The sequence below is a fragment of the Scylla paramamosain genome, chromosome 19 (genome assembly GCF_035594125.1).
Source record: "Scylla paramamosain isolate STU-SP2022 chromosome 19, ASM3559412v1, whole genome shotgun sequence".
Classification (NCBI taxonomy): Eukaryota; Metazoa; Arthropoda; class Malacostraca; order Decapoda; family Portunidae; genus Scylla; species Scylla paramamosain.
In genome coordinates, this window is record NC_087169.1 from 22,569,105 (window position 1) to 22,593,641 (window position 24,537).

Genomic DNA, 24,537 nt, shown 5'->3' on the forward strand with positions numbered 1-24,537 from the left:
ATTCTTCTTTTCATCTTTTCACTTTTATCTCCTCTTAATCTTTCCCTCTTTTTTTTTTCCCCCTTTCTTCTAATCTTCCCTTCAGTCTTCCTTGAAACCTTCCTTTCACTCCTTTTCATCTACCCGTCCGCCTCTCACAGCATCACCAAAACCTCACAGGATGAACTGATATGAACAATAAGCCTTCTTTAATCATATATTTACAAAAACGTCACTAAAGTCACTATTTACACCAAGGTATCACCACCTGTGCACCTCCTTCAGTACTTGTCAGCATCCTCATAATTACTCGTTTAAACCTCGCATGATTGAAAACCTCACTTCATCTGGCATTCTTTAAGGAGACAGTTTGGTTTTAAGTATTTTTAATCTCAGGGAGTTTCTCTGGTATTTCGTTTATGTTTTGTTTATTGGTGATTGGAATAGAAGGGAATGTGAGAGAGAGAGAGAGATAGAGGGGAGGGAGAGATGACAACCAAATTTAAAGGGAATATAATTTTTGGGCCTAGTTAAATTAATGAATTATACAGTTGATGAAAGTGTAAGTTAATGAATTGTGGAGTGAGATAGTGAGTGTGTGAGTGAGACAGAGAGAGGTATGATAGTGACAACCAATTAATTCAGTGAGTTTATGCAATTCTGAGTCTAGTCAAGTGAAAATAAATGACATCATTAAAAAGATACCAATTTAATGAGTTACTTTAATCATGAACAATATAACCTGACATTTCCACCAATGTTTGAGAGTGTGATGGAACAAAAAGAACAAAACAAAAAAAATATACATATATACACAAAAAAAACAAAAGGGAAGTACATCAAGTTTATAATAAAAAATAAATAAATAAATAAAATAACTTAATAATTTTCATGAGCAGCATAAGTGAGAGAAAAAATAAAAAGAATAAAATAAATAACTCTTATCATTCTCAGCCAGTGGAAAGACATGGAAACAAACCCACTGACACACACCCCAAGAACGAAGAGAAGCGGAACCAACAAACAGACACACGCCCACCACTTCACGAGCCGGGAGTCAGCGTGGAGGAGGAGGAGGTGGTGGTGGTAGTGGTGGTGGACGTGGGTGTATCTTTGGGGTAGTAGTCAGGATAGTGGTAGCGGCGGAATGGAACATCATAAGTTAGGAGTCCGATGTCCCTTGCTTTGTGTACTGATACCTCAAGCTCTCGGTGTTTCTTCCTGCACAGGTTGGTGATGCTGGAATGGTAGGGAGGGGTGAGTGATGGTGATGTGAGGTTGGTAATGCTGGTGACAGGATGGGTGGTGGTGAAATGATGAGGTTGGTAATGCTGGAGTGATGGGATGAGGGTGGGCAGTGATGGTGAAATGATGATGCTGGTGATGCTGGAATGGTAGGAAAGAGTGAGTGATGGTGATGTGAGGTTGGTAATGCTGGTGACAGGATGGGTGGTGGTGAAATGATGAGGGTGGTAATGCTGGAATAATGGTAAAGGTGAATGATGATGATGATGATGAAATGAAAAATAAAAATAACAATAGGTCTAACGATAATGAGAGAAACAGGAATAGGGGAGATAAAGACACAAGAGACAAGGAGGATAAAATGATAACACACAAAAACACAAACTAATAATAAACTTAAAAAAAAATAATAATAAACTTTAAAAAAAACAAAAAAAGATGAAATTATTAAGAAAAACTAACAAAAAATGACAAGACAAAGAACAAAAGAGGATCACAGATAGAAACTATATGAAAATGAACACACAAAGGACTTGCAACCACAGAACACAAGGAAAAAGGAATGAAACAAGACAATACATCAATAAATAAAGGAAGAAGTAAAGGGGGAACTGGAGATGCAAAGTACATTAAAGGAACCAGAGACAGAAAAAAATGCAATAAAAGCATCACAAAAAGGAATCATGACTACATCAAATTGAGAATAAAGGAATAAACAGAAAACTAAAGGAATAATGAAAAAGAGAGAAAACAAGAGAAATAAAGATAAAAAAAAAACAAAGTATCACAAAAACAAATTAAACCACAAAATAGAGGAGAGACAGAAAAATAGAGAAATAAAAAGAAAAAAAAATATTAATGGCATCACAAAATAGAGAAGAAGAGAGACAGAAAATAGAGAAACAGAGACAAAGAGACAGAGACAAAACTTGAAAGACAAAAAAATATAAAAAAATAGAAATAAATAAATAAATAAATAAAACATAATGAAATAAAAAACAAAATACAGTAAAATCCCTCTCATCTAGCATTCGAGTATCCGGCACATTTTTCCCCGAGCCTTAAAATCAATAAAAAAATCAATGTGTACTCATAAAATCAATTAAAATTCCCGCACGAGGCACACTTTGTCCCCTCGCACTGCTTCACGCCACCCGCGGCCCACTGCACTGTGTTTACTCAGTGACTCAGTCCCGCGTGTGCACTGTTTATTGCCTGACACCTTCATCATGCCTAAAGTTGTAGAAAAGAGGAAGCTGATCAGATCAGCTGCTGATTAAGATTTGCTGATCTTTGTTATGGTAAGATGCGTGAGTGTAGGGTGGTGATTGTGGACATAATTTCACTTCTATTCAAGTATCTGGCATGTCGGCGGTCCCGTTGATGCCAGATAAGAGGGATTTTACTATAAATAAAACCCCAAACAAGCCAATCGAAACCTCACTAAACACAAACTACAGCCTCCAACAGCAATCCCAGCCCTAATTACCTGGTGGGGAGGATGCTGTTGTTGTGGGGGGAGATAAACTGCTTCAGGAGGTTTGTGTTGATGGGGTCCAGCACCAGGTACTCGTCTCGGCAGATTGGACACGGATTGCCGGTTGAAATAACTCCTGCACGCTGAAATATAAGGGTCAGGGTGAGTCAAGATAGGTTAAGGTGAGGTCAAGGTGAGTCAGGATGGGGTCAAGGTGAGTCAGGATGGGGTCAAGGTGGGTCAGGGTGAGTCAGGTTGATTCAGGGTCAAGGTGGATCAGAGTGAGTCAGTTTAAGTCAGATTGGGGGTCAAGGTGGGTCAGGATGGGTCAGGGTGGAGTCAGAATGGGTCAGGGTGAATCGGGATGGGGTCGAGGTAGGTCAGGATGAATCAGGATGGGGTTAAGGTGGGTCAAGGTGAGTCAGGGTAGGTCAGGGTGAGTCAGGGTGTGTCAGGATGGGGTCAAGGTGGGTCAGGGTTAGTCAGGGTGTGTCAGGGTGTGTCAGGATGAGTCAGGGTGATTCAGGGTGTATCAGGATGGGTTTGGGGGTATTATAACAAGGGTGACATAAGCACAATCCTCAACAACAGTAATCAGGGCAAGAAATGGGTTTAAGTGAAGAGATGGGGAAGGAATAGGTTTGCAAATAGTGGTGATGAATAGAGGAGACTAATAGGGAGGTTTTAAAGGATGTGATAAATATATGGATGGGAATGGTTGAAAGAAATAGGCAGGCAAGCTTTATACAGGGGCTCTCTCTCTCTCTCTCTCTCTCTCTCTCTCTCTCTCTCTCTCTCTCTCTCTCTCACACACACACACACACAGACAGACAGATACCCACAATGCACATCTTCCTTGTCTTCTTTGGAGGGAAGGCGCCTTTGAAGTTTCTCCTGTACTTCTTCCATACTGGGTCCTCGCCATATGCAGTTTGGTAGGCTAAGAGAGAGAGAGAGAGAGAGAGAGAGAGAGAGAGAGAGAGAGAGAGAGAGAGAGAGAGAGAGAGAGAGGAGAGAGAGAGAGAGAGAGAGAGAGAGAAATTGTTAGTTTTTAAAGATTTCTTCACATACTTTTTTCATACAAGTATTTTGGTTCCTACACAGAAGAAATAGGATGTTTCACCAAAGGATTTTTTTTTTCTTATTTATTTACTAACTCTATAGCATATTAATTAAGTACCATGTATGTGTGTGCATGCGAGTGTGCTTACCTTCACTCTGCAGGTACTTCAGACTCATCTCAACAGGTATTACTCTCGTCCTGTCCTTGGCCGGGTCGATCTCCTTCTTGGCCCGCCCTTCCTCCTCCTCCCCGTCTGTAGCCTCACATCTCCTGGCGGCACTCAGTGACACTCCCCGCTGCCATCCCTGGGACAGACGGGTAGACATGAATAGACAGGCAGGCAGGCAGACAGGCAGATAGATAGATAGATAGATAGATAGATAGATAGATAGATAGACAGACAGACAGACAGGCAGGCAAGTAGATAAATATACAAACGGGGATAGACAGGAAAATGGATGTATAGACAGATGGACAGACAGACACGCAAGGAGATAAAGTGTTTAAAGTGATAGGCAGACAGGCATATCCTTAACAATTATGTACCGATTACCTGCATTTCCTCAACCATACCCTTCTCCCATACATACTTCAGAATGTACAAGTTCTTTTCTCCTCCTTCCATTATCTTCCTTCGCAATTCCTTCCTTCCCTCATTTATATTTCTACTTCCTTCCCTCCTTACCTGTATTAATTGCCTGCCCCCTACACCTGCTCTCAGAAGCCCGGTTAACATGCTTCCCTTCCTCTTCTTCTTCTTCGTCACCTTTGTTTACACTCCACCATGAAGGAATCTGATCTCATTATTCCACTCTGATGTATACTACCAGATCCTCCTTTCCCTAATTTTTTTTTATTTATTCTCTTACTTATCGGTATTTTGTGGGTTTGTGAGTTATTTTAGTATTTGAAGTGTTTTATTTTATAGTTTTGTGGTTTTACTTTGCGTGGTTTTGATTTTATGTGTGTTATTGAGTGTTCATGGATCAAATTCTCAGCTGTATTGATCCTGCCTAAGAGTACCAGATCCTCCTCTCTCGCTATTTTTCTGAATTATTCTCTTATTTCGTAGTATTTTATATTTTCGTTTCTGGTATGTTCTTGATATATTTTATTTTATTGCTTTCTGTATCTAGTTTTTATTGTTTTAGTTTTATTTGTGTGATATTGTGTTTATCAAGGAGTGTTCGATCCTCCTTCTTTGCCGCCATTTCTATGACGGAGCAGTGAAGGGATGCGGAGACGAGTATCCCACATATCTCTACTATCTGCCATATCTTAGCATTACACCACAATCACCCTAATCTAGTACATCATTTCAAGTTAAAAGTCTGACAACATGTTGTTTTATTGGCAAACAGAATTAATTAGTAATGAAATAAGGATGGGAACTGAGACATGTAAACATACGTATCACCTCTTATCCAAGGCATACCCTACCACCACTGTACTATTTAGCCATGCCATTTAGCGTAATTTCAAAGTCAGGATTCTCGGGATGGGATGCAATATCAATAAAATCTTCCATTAGCCCGGGAAAATAAGGGCGGGAGACGAGACGAAAGCCATACCACCTCTTATTTAAGCCATCACCTAGCTTTGCTATACAATCCAGCCATAATATTGAACATAAACTTAAGCGAGAATTCTCGCAATATAATGGAAACATAGAGTAATCTGTAAAATAAGGGCGGGAGACGAGAGCGGAGCCATTAGCCCCTTCACAGCTCAGTCCCTAGGCAGGAGCTGATGACCGAGAGAGAAAGACCGTCTAAAGCATAACATAAAGTGGCCCAATCCTTAGCCTAGATAGCGTGTTATGTCTCACAGCATATAAATAAATATTCCCCAGAACACAGAGCATCAGGCAGCACCCGAGCAGCGCCGCCAAGTCACGGGATGCGTGGATAAACGGCCGATTACAAAAAGTGACGGCGACTGGCGGACTGTAATGGCGGCGGGGAGAGAGGTGAGAGGGAGAGGAAGAGTGAATTACTGAACCCCGTCCGCCGTGATGGATACCGCCACGCCTTCCACCAGTGCAGGGCCGCCCACCACGCCCGCCACGCCCACTGCAGCCACGCCCCAGACGGTAAATATTAAAGAATCCATGTTTATTTTTTTTTCATTTAATTATTTTGTCTGTTTTCTTGTCATTTCTCTCCGTGTCTCTTTTCGTAAGTGTTTATGTTGCTTGGGATGCCTGGAGTGTACATTACTATTATTATTATTGACTTACTTGACTGTCGTATTTTATCAATGTATTTATTTATATTTATTACTTATTTTCTTTTTTTTCTTCCTTTTTTTCTTCGTAGGGAGGATGAACGGGGTGTGTAGGATCTTCTTGTTTATTTAGTTTCTCTATTTTTACTAATGCGGCTGGGTCAGAATGTTTAGGTTAGGTCAAGATGTTAAGGGCTGGACTACTTGAAAACAACAACAACAACAACAAATAAGGAGTAAATTAAGTTTCTCCATTTTATCTCATTATTCATTTACTCATACGTACAATATTAAGGTTACGTTAAGGTTAAGCCTGGAAATTTAAAGGAACCAGATGTTAAGGGCTAGACTTAACAACAATAACAACAACAACAACAAATATAGAGAGTAAATTAATAAGTTTCTCCATTTTATCTCATTATTTATTTAGTAACGCGTACAATATTAAGGTTACGTTAAGGTTAGGTTAGTAGTTTTTAAAGGAACAAGATGTTAAAGGCTAGACTTAACAACAACAACAACAACAAATATAGAGAAAATTAATAAGTTTCTCCATTTTATCTCATTATTTATTTAGTAACGCGTACAATATTAAGGAAACGTTAAGGTTAGGTCTGGAAATTTAAAGGAGCAAGTTTTTTTAAAGCTTTGGACGCCCTGAAACTAATGATAATAACAATAGTAACATAATTAGAGGCTCAAATTAAGGTAATTCATTTTTATTTATTTATTTAATTTATCGACTGAAAAATGTGTGGACCCAAAAATTTTAAGTGGCGAGATTTAAAGACAAGATGACTTAATAATAATAATAATAATAATAATAATAATAATAATAATAATGATAAAATAAGACAGGTGAAAACTATCAGTTCATTTTACGTATTCACCTCAAAAAAACAAAAAAAAAAAATTGAAAGAAATATTTAAAGACCAAGATAACTAGAAAATAAACAAACAAGTAAACAAAACAAAACAAACCCAAAATTCCTTTCAAATTAAAAAAAAAAAAAGGAAGGATTTAACATGACACACTGATAAAAAAAAATATCCCCTTTTTTAAAATATTATCAGGATTATTTTGGAATTTTCAAGGTCACAGGGGTACTAGCGCACCCCTATGACCCCCCCACTCCCTGTGACCTCTTAATTTCCCTTTTTTTTCCCCCTCCCTAACTCTTCTTAACCCTTTCTCTTCTCACCCCCTTTGTTTTCCTTGCTTTAGAATTTCCCTATTTTTTTCTTCCATTTCTTTCCCTTTCTTCCTGAACTCTTGTCTTTTTCCCCACTTCTATATCATCCTTCCCTTTCTCTTATTCTCCTTCCTTTCCTTTCATTCTCTTTCTCAGAACCCTAAAATTTACAGACTGTTACATATATTTTTCTATTTACTTATTTACTACAGCTAAATAACAAGATGTATTAAAAAAAAAGATTCATTTAGGTACCAGTCCTTTAAGAAAGGTCAGAGAGAGGTAAAGAAAATATTATGTTAAGTTCAAGTGAAGGGTCAGCCTGGGTTAGGTCAGACTCAAAGGGTACACGTTCAGGGAGGTCACGGCTGGGTAAGGTCACAGTACCCCTTGGCCTAGTGGTTGTGACTAGTCTAACCTCCTCTCAAAACTTACCTGCTTGGGTCAAATAAGGTCGCAGGACTACCTCTGACCCTGTGCTTGTGACCCTGCTTGTCTACTAGTTTTGCTTTTTATTTATTTATTTGTTTATCTATTTATTTATTTATTTACTTATTTATTTATTTATTTATTTATTTATTTTTTGTTGGGTCTGGCTAACCGTTTGTGTGACTAACAATCTCTCGGACTACACTTAAGTTTGAGTGTGTGTGTGTGTGTGTGTGTGTGTGTGTGTGTGTGTGTGTGTGTGTGTGTGTGTGTGTGTGTGTACCGGCTGGTTTCACTTCACTCACCTGTGGCTAGTAAGTCTTAGAGGATTGGTGGAACAAGGTTAATCGTGTTACTGGCTCAAATTTCTATGTGGATTAATGTACAGAAGTGTGGCCATTTGGTGGATGTCACTGTGGGGGACTTGGAATATTGGGGTGGATGACAGTGTGGACTCTAGACAGCTCAGGTGGATTAAGGTGTGGAATATTGGAGTTTTCTGGTGGATAAAGGCATGGAATATTGAAAATTTGGGTGGATTTTGGGACAGAAGCTTGATATTTTTGGTGGATTTAGGTGTGGAAGCTTAAAATATGTAGATGGATTGAGGTTCAGAAATGTACTAAGTGGACTTCAGTGTGGAATCGTGAAGCCTTTCGGTGGATTGAGGTACAGAGACGTAAGCTTGAAGTGGATTCAGGTGTGGAAACGTGAAAATCTGGATGGATCGAGGTACAGAAGCTTGAAATCTCAGGTGGATGAACATGTGGAATGGATGGATCAAGGTGCAGAAACTTGAAATCTTAAGTGGATGACAAAAAAAAAAAAAGTGTATGAAAAAACAATTCTGAAACCTTAACAGCACAGAAAACAGAAATTAGAGAACATTCCCCTGATAAAAACACAAAAGAAAACGAGATAGAGATGAAAAAAAAATAAGAACACAAGAAAATAAATGATAAAAAACATAAAAAAAAAACATTAATTAAGAAAGATAAAGAGAGAGAGAGAGAGAAAGTAGTGGTGGTGGTGGTGACGAGCAGATGAGTGTGCGTGTTAGATCATTTATAAATATTTAAACCTTACAAGATTAGACTGACTTAAAGATAGGGATGATAACGCAAAAATGGACAACAATGTTTTATATATATAGGAACTGCCATGTGTAGGCTTGATGGCTTCTTGCACCTACCCTTGTGTGTGTGTGTGTGTGTGTGTGTGTGTGTGTGTGTGTGTGTGTGTGTGCGCACCTTGGAAGTATGATCCAGCGACTTAAGAAATTTTTTTTATTCTCAATTTATCAGCGAATTAATTAGAAAGATATCTTTTTATTTATTTACTTATTTATTTATCTATTTATCTGTTTACTGTTAAGCTCCCAGTGTTTTCAGGTGTGTGTGTGTAAGTGTGGTACAGGTGTTTTGGGAAGACTTGGAAAAGCAGGGCTAGGCAGGTGTGTGTGTGTGTGTGTGTGTGTGTGTGTGTGTGTGTGTGTGTGTGTGTGTGTGTGTGTGTGTGTGTGCATACAAGTTAGCATATGCAGGTGAAAGATGGGAAGAAAAACACCTGTGAAGAGAGAGAGAGAGAGAGAGAGAGAGAGAGAGAGAGTAGAGAGAGAGAGAGAGAGAGAGAGAGAGAGAGAGAGAGAGAGAATTGATAAAAGATAAACACAAACACCACCGCTGCCACCACACACACACACACACACACACACACACACACACACACACACACACACACACACACACACACACACACACACGCACACACCAAGGTATAGTGTATTTCAGTTTACCAAAGCTCTCCTTGAAAAATCCTTAGCCAACTTTCACACACACAGAAAACGGAGAATGTTTAAAGGGGGTGTTTGATTAAAAGTGGTGTGGTTTTAAAGTTGATGTGTTGTGTAAGAGAGAGAGAGAGGGAGTGAGCTTTAAGTGTGGTGTAACTCTCTCTCTCTCTCTCTCTCTCTCTCTCTCTCTCTCTCTCTCCTCTCTCTCTCTCTCTCTCTCTCTCTCTCTCTCTCTCTCTCTCTCTCTCTCTCTCTCTCTCTCTAGTAGTGGACAGTTAGATGCAGATGAGAGAGAGAGAGAGAGAGAGAGAGAGAGAGAGAGAGAGAGAGAGAGAGAGAGAGAGAGAGAGAGAGAGAGAGGAAAATTCTAATTATACATATGATAAGATGAAGTGAAGTAGAGAGAGAGAGAGAGAGAGAGAGAGAGAGAGAGAGAGAGAGAGAGAGAGAGAGAGAGAGAGAGTTGTAAATTTGACTTAAGAAAATGGCAGAGAGAAAGTAGATGAGAAGCAAATTATTTGAAACATAAATAAAGAGAATAAGAAATAAGATAGAGAAAGAGAGGAAGAATACATGATAAATCAGGGAAACAGAAGTATTATAGGATTAACCTGGAGAAGAAATGAGAGAGATAGAAACAGGCAATGAATGGGAGGCAAAAGGAATAAGATAGATAGAGATAATAATAATGATAATAATAATAATAATAACAACAATAATAAAATAATAGATGGAAGAACAGGAAGATAGAGTGTGCAGCATTTAGTAAAGACAGGGAATGAGAAATTTAATAAACACAGATAAACAAGCAAGATAGAAGAAGATAAAGAAAAAGAAAAATAAATAAAAAAAAACACAAACACACAGGTGACCAATGAGACAACAGGTACACACTACACAAACATAAACAAACAGGTACCTCTATTATAACGGCCTAATTATGTTACCTCCATCTATGTCTTGGTTACATTGGTGTCGTCATCTTTTATCATTTCTTGAACTGTTGATTTTGCTTTTCGTTGTGCTAGTTTTGGTGTCGATTAGGTGGTGGTGGTGGTGGTGGTGGTGGTGGTGTTATTTTGGTGTGTGTTTGTTTGTTTGTTCCTCCTCTCTTTCCTCCTTATGTCTTTTGTCTTTCTGGATAATGTTGTGGTGTTATTATTGTTGTGTCTGTGTGTAATCTTCAAACAGTAATTATTTCATCTTTATCTCTCCCTCCTCCTTCATTTCTTCATTCTAACCCCCTTACTTCTCTCTTTTATTTCATCCATCTACTTCTTTTCCTTCCTTTCTTGCATTTTTATTCCTTTGGTCTATCTTCCTTATTCCCTCCATTCTTCTTGCTGCATATTCCTCCTCCTTTCACCGGTAAACTCTGGAATTCCCTACCTGCTTCTGTATTTGCTTCTACCTTTTAATTATTTCAAGAGGGAGGTTTCAACACACTTCTCGCACTGTACTTTCTTGGGGACCAGCAGCTTCAGTGGGCCTTCCTCAGGTACCTTTGCTCGTCCTTCAGCCATCTTTTAAACTGGATATAAATTGTAAAATCTATTCTTTATTCACCCATCACTTCATTGTGGGTGCTTACAAAGATTTCACCTGTTAGTTTAGGTGCTGGTAGTTGTTTTGTGTTGCAATGAAAGGGGTAATTGTTCTGGGAGATAGAAACCTAACCTAATGTAAACTGGAATGCAGATTTTAGTTCAGTATTCAGTAAGGGTGGTGTTGAAACTCATGATCTGTGGTGTTGTAAGGTACTTTGTCTCACTAGTTGGTGTGGAGAAGAGCATGGAGTTTAGATATATTGAAGCAACATTGCCATCTTCATCCAGGTGCTAGGTTAGGTTAGGTTACGTTAGGTTAGGTTAGGTTTTAGATTCATTTCAGCTCATAACCGTACTGCTGGTCCCTTCGTCACACAGATTGCGGCCTTGAAAACTGTTGTATTTTGTTGAGGAGTAAACAGTTGGTATCTGGAAGTGAGTGAGCTAAGAATACTTCCACAATAATTAAGATTTTAGTCAGTCGGCAGTCAGTTCAGGTTTCAAGGCATCTCTAAGTCTGAAATGCCTTGGTTTTATGTTTTTTTAGACTATAAATGAACCAGTCTCAAATTTTCTGGACAGCAAAATAAACACTCAAAATACACCTTGAGTTTTTCGAGTGACAGTGAGACATGGTGGTAGTGACTGGCTGGCCACACACACACACACACACACACACACACACACACACACACACACACACACACACACACACACACACACACACACACACACACACACACACACACACACACACACACACACACCAAGACCCTTACTCTGACACATCACATCATCACATCCATCAGCTTGAAATGCATGTTTGTGGTGACAGTGGCAGTGAAATATTGTGCATCAGAATAGACAGAATTTGTGTATTGAGACCACAGAAATATTCAGAAGCACAACGACCTCACCTCCATGCTCAAAAGAAGGCAGTGGGAAGGTGTTTTCATTGCATTAGTGATAGTGAACTTCAGTCAACCTCAGTTAGCACAGTTTTCAGTTTCTGTGTTGTCATTTTCAATTTTCATGTTCATCTCTGCCGACTGTAAATTTAAGTAACAGAGGAAGAGGAGGAGGTGATGAGAGGCACCCAACCAGTGATCATTGCTGTTTTTCTGTTTTGTCAAGTTAATATACAAACATTTATAACCTTGTATATGCAGTTTCTCTCAACTTAAACCTTCTTTGGGGCCTCAGCAGTGTTCTTAACTTTTGCAATCTATGTCTCATCAGTTTCTCTCAACTTAAACCTTCTTTGGGGGCTCAGCAGTGTTCTTAACTTTTGCAATCTATGTCTCACCTGTCCACTTCATCAACATCATAAGAAACTAGATAACCTTACTCCGAGAATCCTGCTACACACAACAAACACACAAAACCCAACAAGACATTACCCATGAAGCTTCACAAAACCGTGGAATCTTACCATGAGACAAGCGTAAGACAGCCACTGGACACAGAAGGTTTAGGGAAAGAGAGGGGAGAGGCACCAATTTTGTGTGTGTGTGTGTTTACCTGATTGCTGTGGGTTACAAGGGATGGCTGTACTGTGCATCGCTGAATAGGTTACATTACTTGAGACCACAGCAATACTTAAGAACACGCTAACCACATCTCAGTACTCAGGCAAGGTAGTCAGACAGGTGAGACAGAGACAGGTGAGACTCCTTGTAAAATTCCCAGCTTAGCCCTTGAAGATTTGAACACTTCCTCTTCTCTCTTGCTACGCTCCTTATCCCTCCTCCTGCCCTCCCTGCCTGCTGCTTGTAACAGTGGGTGGTGCTGTTAGTGCTGTGGAGTGGTGCTGGGAAGGTGTGGGTGGGTCATTGTTAGAGGTTAATTTGCAGGTCGTTATAGGGGTTTAATGGTGGTTTAATTGTTATTCGCATTTTGAAGTTCAAATGTGTTTTTTTTGTTTGTTTATTTATTTATTTATTTATTTATTTATTTGGAAAACTAGAAAAGAAACCAGTTAGAGAGAGAGAGAGAGAGGGGGGAGGTACCATATCCAAATTTCTCAAAGCAACATCACAAAAATTCCTCCGTTTCATTTATCACACCATTGAAAATAAAGTCCCTTCGGAAAAAAAAATAATCAGTGTGAAAATCTATGAATAATGAAATGGTGAGTGTTTTCTGGATGGTGAAGGAGGACCTGAGTGCTAATAGTGAAGACCTGCGTGCTTATAGTGAAGATCTGAGTGCCTATAGTGAGGGAGGGAGTGCTTTCTATGTGGTGCAGTGCTGGGTGGCTCGTGAACATGTTGACCAGCAGTGATAGTGAAAGAATGGGATTTGTTGGTGTTGTCGCTGCATCTTCCCTTCGTTTTTTGGCCACGGACGCATGAATTGTAAAGATCTCAAGGTTGTAATTGTGTCAGCTGTGTGTGTGTGTGTGTGTGTGTGTGTATCAAGGTAGTTTAAGGACATTTCTTAATCTGAATATTTATCTTGACAATTCAGTTTCTAGGACCAGCATCCTCGAGCACTTTTATTTATTTATCTAGTGTATATTTTACTGTCGTTTTGTTGCCCTTGGCTGGATGCCCTTACAAAACAAGAGCAGTAATAGTAGTGGTGATGGTGGTGGTGATGGTGGTGGTGACTTGGTGTGTTTAATCAGATCCCACACCATGTATCTCTGTATCGCTGAGTGGGCCTGGCTGGAGTGTAATCAGGGATGTGTTAGTGTAGTGTTTGTGATAGCTCATTCAGCATCCTCTTCCTCCTCTTCCTGCTGCTGCTGCTGTGTTCTGCCTGCCCTTCCTTATGGTCTGTTGCTGCTCCTGTTTACACACACACACACACACACACACACTTAGGTCTTTGGAAACTTAGTATCTTCAAACAGTCTTCTCCTCCTCCTTGTTCTTCTTCTTCTAGTTTTTGTATAATGAGTTTTTTACTTGAATATCCAATGTTTTTCTTTATTAAGTTATCCTGTCCTTTCCTCCATCACATCACTTATGTGGATTTGCTGTTGGGGTCATGAGCTGTGTGGTGACCTAAGTGAGAGAGAGGTCATGGTGACTATTTTTAACGTGTAGTGGAGGAAGACCAGGGGGAAGACTGAGGAAGACCTAGGGATGGTGTGTGTTGAAGAGGACATGAGAAAGGTGAACTAGAGAAGGATAAGATAAGAGGGAAGATTAAAGATCTGAGGATGCTGTGTGGGAGATCTGGGTGGACTGAAGAAGACTTGGTGACTGTGTGCAGGTGGACATGGCAAAAGGTGGATCAGGGAAGGCAAGGTTACGTAAAACTAGCTTGAATACTGAAGGTGGAGGTGTGGTGGTGTGATCAGTGTGTGCTGTGTGTGGTGCTGTCCGAGGTGTTGCTTGTCAGACTCAGTAAATGATATAAAAGTTTACTCTATTTCAGAACAAACATTAAGTTCAATATAAGGAAATATTTTACAGTAATACTCTAATCTAGCCATGTTTATACCAGGCCAGCAGTCACACACATGGCAGCCCAACACACACACACACACACACACACACACACACACACACACACACACACACACACACACACACACACACACACACACACACACACAGCCCCATCACTGATAAAAAACACAGTCAATCCTTGGTTTTAACAGTGCAGCAGGGGTGGGGAGGAAACAACCTCTTAGGGGGAACTGTTAACCAGTCTGTGCTGTCAATTATAATGCTAATACGCTTTATTTTTTATTTTTTTTATTTATTTCTTTTTAGTGTGTCTTATATAGCATACTGGGGGAAGTTTGAGAGACGCTCGGGAGTGTTTAGCTGGAAGAGTGTACGGGAAGAGGGAGAGGCTGATGTAAGATTCAGTGTATTAGATAGCTGGCTGGACGACACGAGGAATATTTAACTGAAGTAACAAAATCTTGAAGGTTTAAACAGTGCTTGAGTAGAATTACTAGAAGTGTGTGTGTGCATTGAAAGGAAGACATGTGGACGAGAAGGGAGAGGTGGAGGGAGTGGATACGGTGTTGTGTTGGCATTGTCGTTATCTCAATGTTAGGAGGTGTATTGTTTGTTTGACTTGTATACGGTAACACACACACACACACACACACACACACACACACATAGAAAGAGCATTTTTCGTCTTTTTTGTTGCTTTTGGCCAGAATCTCCCTTAAATACAGGAAAAAAAGATGTTAGATACAACTATATTACACACACACACACACACACACACATTATTACAAGATACACGGTGACTAAGATGGACTAAAAATAGATACCCATGCGTGTTCTGCGTGGCCACTCCTATCACCACCACTACTACCACTGTCTCCACTACTGACGCACCTCTGCCTCTTACATAACCCTCATTTACTCTTACTTGCTTGCTTTGCTGTGCTTGCTGTGGTACCCTTGTCATTCACCTCTCCCTCCTCCCACACTGTACAAGCTTAATTTCACCCTCTCACTATTTCAGTCATATTTTTTCTTACCAACCTAACTTCGCTATTTAACCATCTCCCTCTCTCCATCTCTCTCTCTCTCTCTCCTCTCACCCTAAAACCATCGCCTTTTTGTTTTTCCTCTCCCAACTCTCTCTAACATTTTTTTCTTCTTTTTTTCTCTCCAGTACTGTGAAATTAAAACTATTTATTACAGATCCAAGGTGTTTTTAATGTTTTAGAGAGAGAGAGAGAGAGAGAGAGAGAGAGAGAGAGAGAGAGAGAGAGAGAGAGAGAGAGAGAGAGAGAGAGAGAGAGAGAGAGGTATTGGTTTGTTATTATCTTATCTCAATTCTGGTATTTCTGTGTTTATCTTATGATGAGAGAGAGAGAGAGAGAGAGAGAGAGAGAGAGAGAGAGAGAGAGAGAGAGAGAGAGAGAGAGAGAGAGAGAATCACCTTTGAAACATAATAGTAATGACATACTTATCAAAACTATGACGTGTGTGTATGTGTGTGTGTGGTTTCAGACATTACTTCACCTAATATGGACAGGACAGAGAAGCCATACTTGTACACACACACACACACACACACACACACACACACACACACACACACACACACACACACACACACACACACTAATAGTAGTAGTAGTAGTTAATTTGTCTGTTCTTGTTTGGGTACGGTACTACAATGGGTCTCTCTCTCTCTCTCTCTCTCTCTCTCTCTCTCTCTCTCTCTCTCTCTCTCTCTCTCTCTCTCTCTCTCTCTCTCTCTCTCTCTCTCTCTCTCTCTCTCTCTCTCTCTCTCATTAGAACCCCCTTTGGACCCTGAAGAACCTTGCCCTGTGGAACCTTTACTGACGTAGCACCTCAGTGTAACCCTGGGGAGGGGAACCTTGTACAACCCCCTGTGGTACCCCAAGAAATCCCCCTCTGCTACAGGTTATCAGGAATATGAAACAGGAACCAGCCTTTCTATCGTTGCACGTTTTGAATCTTCACTGAAGTCATAAGAGAGAAAAAAAAAACTTGAAAAATGGTAAAATCTTTCACTAGACTATTAAAACATTGGGTATATTTACTGAAACACATATATAGTGAAAGATATTTATCAAAACCTTTATATTAGAGAGGAAAAGTGTTGTATTAAAGAAGAGATAGGTGTTTATGACAAGTAAAACCCACATATGTAGATATTTATCAAAACCTTTATATTAGAGAGGAAAAGTGTTGTATTAAAGAAGAGATAGGTGTTTGTGACAAGTAAAACCCACATGTGTACTCTTCATGGGACAAGTGTGTGTGTGTGTGTGTGTTAACGCAGGAAGTGGTGTGTGATAAGCTCAGTGTGTGATAGGTGACCAGGGGGGTATGAGGGAGGGAGGATGTGAATAAACAGGTGTGTGTGTGTGTGTGTGTGTGTGTGTGTGTGTGTGTGTGTGTGTGTGTGTGTGTGTGTGTGTGACTGAATGAGTGTGAGTTTATAAGTTAATTAATGAAAGGTATGTGTGTGTGTGTGTGTGTGTGTGTGTGTGTGAATTAATGAATGAATGAATGAATGAAAGTAGTAAGTAGAAGTGTGTGTGTGTGTGTGTGTGTGTGTGTGTGTGTGTGTGAACGAACAAAGGAGGTAGTGAATAAGTGAGTCACCACTACCTAGAACACACACACACACACACACACACACACACACACACACACACACACACACACACACACACACACACACACACACACACACACACACACACACACACACCTGTCTAACACCCAACACCTGCTTATCACAACCTCACCTTTCTACACCTTTCCTACAAATTCTCCCTGTCTTGTCTTCATCTATGCTATGCTACTCGTGACCTCGTGCCATTGATAAAGACACATGATTGAGGTTACTGTGTCAAAGAGTAGAATTTTATTTACATATGCTATGAAATCCTGCTGTATTCTCATGTCTGTTTTTTAAGGCCCATGAAGATGATAAGTCACGTTTCCACGGTTCTCTTTCACTGGCAATGCTGAGTGTTACGTCATCACTATTCATATGAAAACATCTTAGAGAACTGTAGAAACCTTAATAAACTACATACATTCCATCATTAGGTCTGTTTTTAAAGGCCACAGAGATAATTAGTTAGTTTTTCACAGTTCTCTTTCACTGACAGTGCTTAGTGTGTGTTATGTCATCACTATTCATATGAAAACGTCTTAGAGAACTGTAGAAACCTTACTAAACTACATATATTCCATCATTAGATCTGTTTTCAAAGGCCACAAAGATAATTAGTTAGTTTTCCTCGGTTCTTTTTCACTGACAATGCTGAGTGTGTTATGTCATTGCTACACACTTGAAAATGCCTTTGAGAACTGTAGAAACCACTAAGCTACATAATTATATTCCATCATTAAGACTGTTTTCAAAGGCCACAGATGATAAACCAGGTTTCTTGTACGTTTTCTATCACCGCGGGCCAGAATTTATATTAAACTATCACTACAACCATTAAAAACACCTTTGGAATCCACACACAGATTAATTTATTCAACAAAACATCAAATAAGGACGTTTTTATTTATTTTTCACCGTTCCTTCCCCTAGCTTGTGTGTGTGTGTGTGTGTGTGTGTGTGTGTGTGTGTGTGTTTATATAGAAGTACAATAAGATTATGTTGCTCCCTGTCTCCTTATCTCTCTCTGGTAGGGTATGCTCTAATTGGCTTGCTGAGAGAGAGAGAGAGAGAGAGAGAGAGAGAGAGAGAGAGAGAGAGAGAGAGAGAGAGAGAGAGAGAGAGAGAGAGAGAGTATTTTGTAGGAGTCCCAGAGAGAGTTAATAAAAGAGAATGTGTGTGTGTGTGTGTGTGTGTGTGTGTTACTGAAGGAAGAGAGAGAGAGAGAGAGAGAGAGAGACTTTTCTTTAGAGATAGATTTAATCTAATCAGTAATAGTTGCATGAGAGATCTGACAATGTGCCCCCCTCTTTTGCTATCTCTCTCTCTCTCTCTCTCTCTCTCTCTCTCTCTCTCTCTCTCTCTCTCTCTCTCTCTCTCTCTCTCTCTCTCTCTCTCTCTCTCTCTCTCCCCCTTCAAACACTTGCATTGCTTTCAAACATTATTATTATTATTATTATTATTATTATTATTATTATTATTATTATTATTATTATTATTATTATTATTGTTATTATTTATTAAACTTCATTACTTTATGACTGGAGAACATGTGAGAGAGAGAGAGAGAGAGAGAGAGAGAGAGAGAGAGAGAGAGAGAGAGAGAGAGAGAGCTTGAATAACACACACACACACACACACACACACACACACACACACACACACACACACACACACACACACACACACACACACACACACACACCTGACTATAAACTAACAATCATTACTTCGTTATCTACCAGTGTGGGTCTTTATAATTGCCAGGTGCTTGTTAACTGTCTGCTAATGGTGTTGGCAGTACAGGTGTTGAGGTGAAGTGGCCTGTCTGGTGTCTATTGGTGAAAACAAGAAATAAATAGTTTGTGAAAATATTAAAAAAAGTGATTTGTCTGTTTTTATTTCTCTCTCTCTCTCTCTCTCTCTCTCTCTCTCTCTCTCTCTCTCTCTCTCTCTCTCTCTCTCTCTCTCTCTCTCTCTCTCTCTCTCTCTCTCTCTCTCTCTCTCTCTCTCTCTCTCTCTCTCAAATTTTTAGCTACCGTACTCTATACTCTGTCTGTCTGTCTGTATGTCTGTCAGTCTGTCTGTCTTTAGTGTTATTTCCTTTTGTTTCTCTAATTTTAGGCTTCTTGTTAATCTCCCTCATTCTCTCTTTCTCTCAATTTTTTTCTACATTCTTCTGTCTATCTGTCTGTCTACTAAGGTTTAAATACACTCTTAACTCTGCCTGTCTGTCTGTCTCTGTTTTCATAAGTTCTCTGTTCTTCACCCTCACTCTGCTGTCTATCTCTCTCTCTATCCCTGTCTGTCTGTCTGTCTGTAATTTTGGTGACATCCATTATCCAATATGTCTTGCATGTTACTCTATTTTACCATTGTATTATCATTTCCTCCTCATTGTTATTCATTATTATTCTCCCTCTCTTTCTTGTTTTTTCTCTGTCTCTCTCTGTCTCTCCTTCAACGCATGTACGCTCCTCTTCATTGTCGTCTGTTATTTTCTTCGCTGTTATTCATCATTATTATTCTGTTTCTCCCTATTTTCCCCTTCAGTTTCATCTATGTACACTTTTTTGTATTATCACTATCTCTTCTTCTCTTCCTTTTTGTTAGTTTCCAGTTTTTTTGTCATTTTTTTGTTTATCTATTCTTTTCTCTACTTCTTCTTTACTTTATATGATTCACAGATCTTTTATTTACTTATTTATCTATTTTTTTATTCATTCTTGTGTGTTATGAAATATCCATGTATTTACTTCAAATATTCATTTATTCTCAAATTGAAGCTTTACACTTTATATTATTCAAATGTTTTCTAATTTTAAACTTCCTCTCGTATCGAATCGGACATCTAATGAATTTCAGTTGTATATTCTTTCATTTTCCAACCTTCTTTTATGTCTGTTAAATACCCAATCTCTCTCTCTCTCTCTCTCTCTCTCTCTCTCTCTCTCTCTCTCTCTCTCTCTCTCTCTCTCTCTCTCTCTCTCTCTCTCTCTCTCTCTCTCTCTCTCTCTCTCTCTCTCTCTCTCTCTCTCTCATTAATAAACTGAAAACCCAACTGTAAACTCTGCAACTGTCAAAGGTCATGATTTGTTCCTGTTTGAGCGAAGGAGAGGAAAAGGTTAGGTTGTTAAATATTACTAAAGGCATGTTTTTTTCATATTTTGTGGTGGCATTTGTGGTTCTGAGAGTGTTTTGTTCCTTCCTTCCTTCCTTCCTTCTTCTTTATTTCTTCCTTTATTTGTTTTGTTTGTTATTGAGTTTACACCTGTTTGTTTATATTTTTATTTGCTTGTTTATTTTTTTATGTTTTTTTCACATTTTCTTCCTTCTTTTTTTAATTCCTCCCTTATGTATTTATTAACTTATTTATCTATCATTACAGTTTATTATAATTTCTTCTTTTATTTATTTATTTATTTCCCTTCCAATGTGGTGTGTGTGATTCACTAGGTCATGAAAGTGTTTTCGACTTACCGTACGTTCATTTCTCTCCCTTTCTTGGTTCTTGGTTCAGTAGCCTCTAGTAGTGATGCAAGAATATATAATGTGTGTACCCTTGTTTTTAGGGGACACAAGGCCACTGTCTTGCTTCCTGGAGTGATAAAAGCTTTCGTTGTCTGTTTACTTATCTTGTTTCATTAAAAGCGACGTTTTGGTTATTTTTCTAGCTTAAAGGCAATGTTTTGGTTCCATAAGTGATGGGATTTATCTTGGTTTATTTTGGTTTCATCTTTCCTCCTTCAGTGGTCACTAACAGTATTAAACACCTAATTTCACATCAGATCACCATGCAGTACAGCTTGCCAGACATGCCCTCTGAAAGACCACAACACCACATTGTCCTACACCTCATGCCTTGCCTCTCTGCACCACACCGCACCACACCACTTGCTGCCTTGGTTCTCGTATCAAGCAACCCTTCTTTCATGGCCTCACTTCCTCACCTCCTCACTTCCTCACCCAGTGCTTGCTAATATTAACTTAACTCTTAATAGCAGCTCCCCACTAACCTTCCACATGTCTCTATCCTTGTGAGCCATGTATTTTTGTGCTAGGTTTCTCTCTCTCTCTCTCCTCCCTTCTACTCTCCTCTTGTGCTTCTCTCTGTCTTTGCCTCCACATCATTCATCCACCTTGTCCTGTGTCTCCTTACTGTTCTTCCACCTCTTATCTTCCATCCACATCCTAACCACTTCATCTTGTTGAATCTAGCTTTTCCTTCTTGTCTGATCCTTGCATTTCTTCAGTCAGACAATCAAGTTCTCATTCAACACTAGAGCAGAAATTCTCATTCCAAGATTCTGGAGGGGAAAGAGATTGATAAGTTTAACCCTGGGATATAAATGTTTAAAGATACAAAGATCCAGAATGACTATCATAAGGTTTAGGTTCGTATTCCAAGCCACCTCTGCCTGCACCTCACACGACTACTTAAAAAAAAAAAGGCTCTAGTTGATGTGACATGGGTTTTTAAGGGTGTTTTCATGGTTCTAGTGACAAGGTAACAAGATTTCTGCATTTTTAACAGGAGGGAAAGTCTTGTGAAACTGGCCAGTAATATCTGTAGCCTTGAAAAAGTCATGATGAGAAAGCAAACTGAATAATGACCTTTTTAATAAACCACGCAAGTTTTTAAGGGTGTTTTTATCATTCTAGTGACAGATTAATAAGCTCTCTGCATTTTGAACAGGAGAAATAGTCTTGAGAACCTGGCCAATGATATCTGTGGCCTTGGAAGACTGTCTTGGTGAGAGAACAAAGCATACCTAAATATGGGCCTTGAAGTTACAGATATGCATTGTCTTAGTGCTCATGTACTGAAAAATTTGTGCAGGGACCTTAATCTTACAGGCTCAGTGACAATACAAGGGCTCAGAGTTTATCCTGGCCTTGAACTGTGGCTGTGATGGCTGGTACTGTATGGTTATCCTCCCTGTTAGTGATGGAGATGATGAAGTGAATGTTTTGTGTTGCTTGTAGTGAGATGACTCAAGATGGTGTTGTTTTGTACGATGGTTTCAGCACACCTCTCATAATTTTGATCAGTATTTTTTTTTTTTTTCCACAAGAGGGGGCTTTCAATGCACCTCATCATTTTGTATATTCTTTTTCGGACGGTTCTCTATTTGGGGACTGGCATCTGAAGTGGTACGCCTGTTTTTTTCTGCTGTTTAGTTGCCCTTAGCCTGAACCTCTCGTACGTAGAAGATACATAACACAAGTACCCTAGTTATTATCACCACATTACTCATACCTACCAGTTGAGCTCCTTTACACCCACACAGGACACAGTAGCACACACAAAAACCCCCCAAACTACTTCTCCTTTCACCGTCTTCCTACGTTGAGGGGTTGGGACCATGTACGAGTCCCCTCCAGTTGTTTCCATCCCTTACCTCTTTCTCCGTGACTCCCAGGGCAGTTTACCACCATTTCTTCCCTCCATCTCTTTGTCTTGATCTTCCCTCAGCTGGTTTTCTTCAGGCTCTCTTCCCCACTCACCAACTGTAGACACAAGAACCTCCTAAGTGTCATTACCTGTCATTTAAGCACCTATATGCCCTCTCACATCACAGCAACAGGTGTATGAATGCTCCAAGTGTTATTACCTGTCAATTAACCATCTGCTTGCCCATTCACAGCAGACACAGGGACCTGGCAGGCATAGCAATAATGGATGACCTTGAGAGTGTTATCAGGGTGTTGCCTGGTGCTGTAGACACTTCTAATCATACCACTGTGGGTCTGTCTAGGTCTGAGGGGCTGTGGCAGGGTGTAAACCAGGGTGTAGGCAGGGTGTAATCTTCAGCTTGTCATCCCAAGAAAACTGTATTAGGGTGATGGTAAACTCTTATTTATTTTATTTAGGTTTTTATTTATTTATATTTTGAACTGTCCAATCTGTGTGGCTGATCCCTGTAAAGTGAGGGCAGGAGTGGTTTCTCCTCTCCGTCAAGAACCAGTGGGTTGAGAGAGTGTGTGAATGAGTGTGTGTGAAGGTTGTGTGTCTTGTCTTGACTATGATCTTGGGGAGACTGCCTTGGTATGTGCATGTATGTAATATTTTTTCTGATTTTTTTCCTTTTAATCTTCCTAAATTGGTGTATTCGATTCGTGGTGTCTCAGATTACGTGTTGTTTCTGGTGTTGACAGTGTAGGTAATGTTTGGAAGCAGAGAAGGTGTAGACAGGCATTTCTGGGTGACTGCTCAGTGTACTGTGTGGTGTTGATAAGGGTCTGGGTGTAGCTGGGAGATGCATTTTTTCACCTCTTCTCTCCATCTCACTAATGCAAGAGTTACCAGCACCTTCACTCTCTCATCCCTTTCACTGGTAAACTCTGCAACTCCCTGCCTGTATCATGTCCTCTCCATCTCACTAATGCAAGAGTTACCAGCACCTTCACTCTGGAACTCTGCCTGTATCTGAATTTTTCCTCCTTCCTATGACTTGAACTGTAATGACTGAAGAGAGAGATTAAACTAAGTTGGCTTGTTTTGTTAATCATCTTCCTTGTTCGCTTGTTTTTATTCATTCATGGTCTGCTGGTTTTCAGGATTGTGTGAAGCTAGACTGAAATTATAGAGATGTTGGAAATTTTTATGAGTGGGCTTGAATGAAAAAACTTTGAAAATATTACGTGTGAGAGATTTTACGAGCGAAAAGAAAAGTTCTGTGTGGTACCGAGCCGCAGAAAAGTTTGGTGTGTGAAACTAGAGAGAGACTGCTTGAATAGTTGGTGTGTGGAATCAAAGACTGCTTGGAAAAAAAAGAATTGACATGGGAAACTACAGTGATTAATACAGTTTTACCACACACACACACACTGGTTATTTCAGGAGTTTTCATCAAATTTAACAAAACTTCATTAAAAAAAAATACACTGAAGTCCAATTAACTTCCACTACAGAACTCTTGAAAACTCTTTGATAACTCCAAGTAAAAGCTTGATGAAGTTGAACAATTAGTAGAACATTTTAAAACACCTGGAAAAAGTCCATTATTTTCACTAATTAGTGTTCTCAGGTGTGTTTTGTCATCACACACACACACACACACACACACACACACACACACACACACACACACACACACACACACACACACACACACACACACACACACACACACAAGGAGGAGGAGGAGGAGGAAAGGTTACTGTGTAGTGTTATTCTGTTCATATTTCCCCTTCCTTCCTTCCTTCCTTCCTTCCTTCCTTCCTTCCTTCCTTCCTTCCTTCCTTCCTTCCTTCCTTCCTTCCTTCCTTCCTTTTTTTCTCCTTGCCTGCTTGCTTGCTTCCCTCCTTCCTCCCTCCCTCCCTCCCTCCCTCCCTCCCTCCCTCCCTCCCTCCCTCCTTATATATAAAATAATAACACACACACACACACACACACACACACACACACACACACACACACACACACACACACACACACACACACACATTAGTAACACATCAAGGTAAACATGTACATGTCCTGACCATACACACACACACAC

General features: G+C 39.7%; 2 protein-coding genes across 2 annotated transcripts in view; one reads left to right on the forward strand and one right to left on the reverse strand.

The window, feature by feature from the left end:
• Positions 1-672: 672 nt before the first annotated feature.
• Positions 673-4,586, reverse strand: LOC135109937 (small ribosomal subunit protein mS40-like). The gene is made up of 5 exons (XM_064021851.1): positions 4,450-4,586; positions 3,913-4,069; positions 3,544-3,641; positions 2,714-2,844; positions 673-1,218 (listed from the first exon to the last, which is right to left on the reverse strand). Exons 1-5 carry the CDS (start codon positions 4,498-4,500, stop codon positions 1,023-1,025), a joined length of 633 nt encoding a protein of 210 aa, XP_063877921.1. The 5' UTR covers positions 4,501-4,586; the 3' UTR covers positions 673-1,022.
• An 890-nt stretch (positions 4,587-5,476) lies between these two features.
• LOC135109938 (serine/threonine-protein phosphatase 1 regulatory subunit 10-like) overlaps positions 5,477-24,537 on the forward strand; it is a 38,357-nt gene continuing 19,296 nt past the window's right edge. Inside the window, 1 exon segment of the mRNA XM_064021852.1 lies at positions 5,477-5,856. Coding sequence (XP_063877922.1) covers positions 5,779-5,856 — 78 coding nt within the window. The 5' untranslated portion in view covers positions 5,477-5,778.